The sequence below is a fragment of the Schistosoma mansoni genome, chromosome 3, assembly GCF_000237925.1.
Source record: "Schistosoma mansoni strain Puerto Rico chromosome 3, complete genome".
NCBI lineage: Eukaryota > Metazoa > Platyhelminthes > Trematoda > Strigeidida > Schistosomatidae > Schistosoma > Schistosoma mansoni.
Window position 1 is genome coordinate 7,273,660 of NC_031497.1, and position 3,038 is coordinate 7,276,697.

A 3,038-nucleotide genomic window follows, 5' to 3' on the forward strand; every position below is an offset into this window, starting at 1 on the left:
CAAATATATTATTCCTATTTAATTATTATTATTATTAAGTAACTATGTAAGTTAGTTTATTAGTATATCATGTCCGCGTGCTTCATCCTGACTACAATCCACCAGCACAGAAACCCCTTAAATCACCGTACTGGTTGGCTCTCGGGTGTTCATTGGTGGTTGAGAGGCACTTCTTTTGCCTTGCGAATTGTCAGGCTATTTAAGATTTCTGGAGACCGTTGAACTGATCGCCTCCAAGATGCCAATTATATTTTTCTGTAACGTATGCTGAGTCTAAAATTAGCCTTGAAGGAAAAGGTCTACATTCGGTACACTTTGACCCTAATACAGACGATTGAACTGGTGCACATTCGAAATATTGCGCAATATTTGTGACGGTTTTTTATCAAAGTATCATTCACTTTTTAGCAAATCACCTTCCTGCGATTGGATATTTAATAAAACCAGGTAGTTTTTTCTGACGTCCTTCAGCCTGACTTCCAGAGTTTCGGAGGTCGAACTACTTTCATTTACTTTCCTGACATCAACACACTGCTCCTTTCCTTTGACAGCAACTGATATATCTGAGACAGTCTGAGATTTCACCAGGGGATGCGCTTCTATTGTCTGGTTGTGCACGTGCTAGACAAGTTGGGTTTATTGTGGGGAGTTAATGGGCTTGTTTTGGAAGGGGTTATGTGTTTTTTTTCTCAATTCCGTTGTCATATTTTTTTGCAATGCGAGTGTGCGCATCAGAAACACGGACAGAAACGATCTGATGTGAACCCAAAGCTCTGCATAGCCACTGCAACATCATAGCTATAGTGGACTTAGACTCTACAGAAATCCCATTCCAGCACTGAGTAGCTGGTTTCGACGAGCGATGAGCATGATACGCAATTACGGTTTTCTTGCGTTGTTTCACTCCACCAACGATCGAAGAAGTCAAGATGGCCATCAGACAAATCAAAAGTGGGAAGGCGGCAGGACCTGACAATATACCGGCAGAAGCACTGAAGTCAGACATTGAAATAACTGCAAACATGCTTCACCTTCTATTCAAGAAGATTTGGGAAGAGGAACAAGTGCCAACGGACTGGAAAGAAGGATATCTCATCAAGATACCAAAGAAAGGAGATCTGAGCCAATGTGAGAACTACAGAGGTATCAGTTTGTTATCAGTACCAGGAAAAGTTTTCAACAGAGTGCTGCTGAATCGGATGAAAGACGCAGTAGACGCCGAACTTAGGGATCATCAGGCTGGATTCCGTAAGAATAGGTCGTGTGCAGACCAGATTGCGACACTACGGATCATCGTTGAACAATCAGTTGAGTGGAACTCATCACTATACGTCAACTTCATTGACTATGAGAAGGCGTTTGACAGCGTGGATAGGAGAACATTATGGAAAATTCTTCGACACTATGGAGTTCCTGAAAAGATTGTCAACATTATCCAAAACTCATACGATGGACTACAATGCAAAGTCATGCATGGAGGACAGCTGACAGATGCATTTCCAGTAAGGACCGGAGTCAGACAAGGCTGTCTACTCTCCCCATTCCTCTTCCTTCTGGTGATTGACTGGATTATGAAGACTTCGACATCTGAGGGGAAATACGGAATACAATGGACTTCTCAGAATCAATTAGATGATTTGGACTTCGCAGATGACCTAGCCCTCCTCTCTCATACACACGAACAAATGCAGATGAAGACAGCAAATGTAGTAGCAGCCTCCGCATCGATAGGCCTCCACATTCACAAAGGAAAAAGCAAGATTCTCAAATGCAACACGGAGAACACCAACCCAATCACACTTGATGGCGAAACTCTGGAAGATGTAGAAACACTCATATGCGTGGGAAGCATCATTGATAAACAAGGAGGATCTGGTGCAGATGTAAAGGCGAGGATTGGCAAAGCAATGGAAGCATTTCTACAATTGAAGAACATATGGAACTCAAAACAACTCTCAACCAATTTCAAGGTCAGAATCTTTAACACGAACGTCAAGACAGTCCTACTGTACGGAGCTGAAAATTGGTGAACTATTACATCCATCGTCAAGAAGGTACAAGTATTTATAAACAGTTGTTTACGCAAAATACTCAGCATTCACTGGTCGGATACCATCAGCAACAGTCTTTTATGGGAGAGGACAAACCAGCTTCCAGCTGAAGGGGAAATTAGGAAAAGACGTTGGAAGTGGATCGGACATACATTAAAGAAATCACCAATGTGCATCACGACTCAATCCCTAACTTGGAATCCGGAAGGGAAGCGAAAAAGAGGAAGGCCAAAGAACACACTACGCCGGGAAATAGAAGCAGATATGAAAAGGATGAATAGCAACTGGAAAGAACTTGAAAGGAAGGCTCAGGACAGAGTTGGATGGAGAATGCTGGTGAGCGGCCTATGCTCCTCGACGAGGGGTAACAGGTGTAAGTAAGTAAACTAAGTTGCGTTGTTTTGCTCTAGCGAGTTGCGGTACGGACATATTAGGTCACCTTTTTCTATTTGTTGTTTGCTTACTGGTATTACCAGGATCAAGTACATGGGTAAGAAAGTGATCCCTTTCGCTTAGTTGGAAACTCAATTTTGGTGTTTGAGTCAGGTGACCCATGTGGTACATAATACTGTGAGAATCTTTTTCTGACACCATCCTCAGCGTTTTTATGATCCCGTTGTTTCAAATGGGGTCTTCGACTTATTATTAACTTTTGAATTTCGACCCCCAATAGTCGCGTTTGTGGTTACAGTGTAAGACTGCTAACGACACTATTACTGTCCATATTACTCAACGGACTGAAGGGTAAGATGCAAAGGAATTCCGACAAATAGTTTTGAAAGAAAAGAATGATAGATAATAAGTGAGTATATGCTACATAAGAATAAAATATCAAATACTTTTAAAATTGCGCCGTTCTATCAAGCACCTGTGTGTGAATTCAGTAAGTTTTCTACGAGTCGTGGTTTTGCGAGTGAATGGGTGAATGCTGAAGCTGGAACAACTAGGAAGAAAGCAATTGATTGAGACAGATAGATCTACTGCACG

The 3,038-nt window shown here is 41.9% G+C and overlaps 1 protein-coding gene across 1 annotated transcript in view; it reads right to left on the minus strand.

The window, feature by feature from the left end:
• Nucleotides 1–2,606, minus strand: part of Smp_074900 (hypothetical protein) — a gene marked incomplete at both ends in the record, with an annotated part of 25,004 nt that extends 22,398 nt beyond the window's left edge. The window contains one exon of the mRNA XM_018799079.1: nucleotides 2,516–2,606. Within this exon, the coding sequence (XP_018650903.1) occupies nucleotides 2,516–2,606 (91 nt within the window). The remainder of the gene's footprint in view (nucleotides 1–2,515) is intronic.
• Nucleotides 2,607–3,038: the final 432 nt, after the last annotated feature.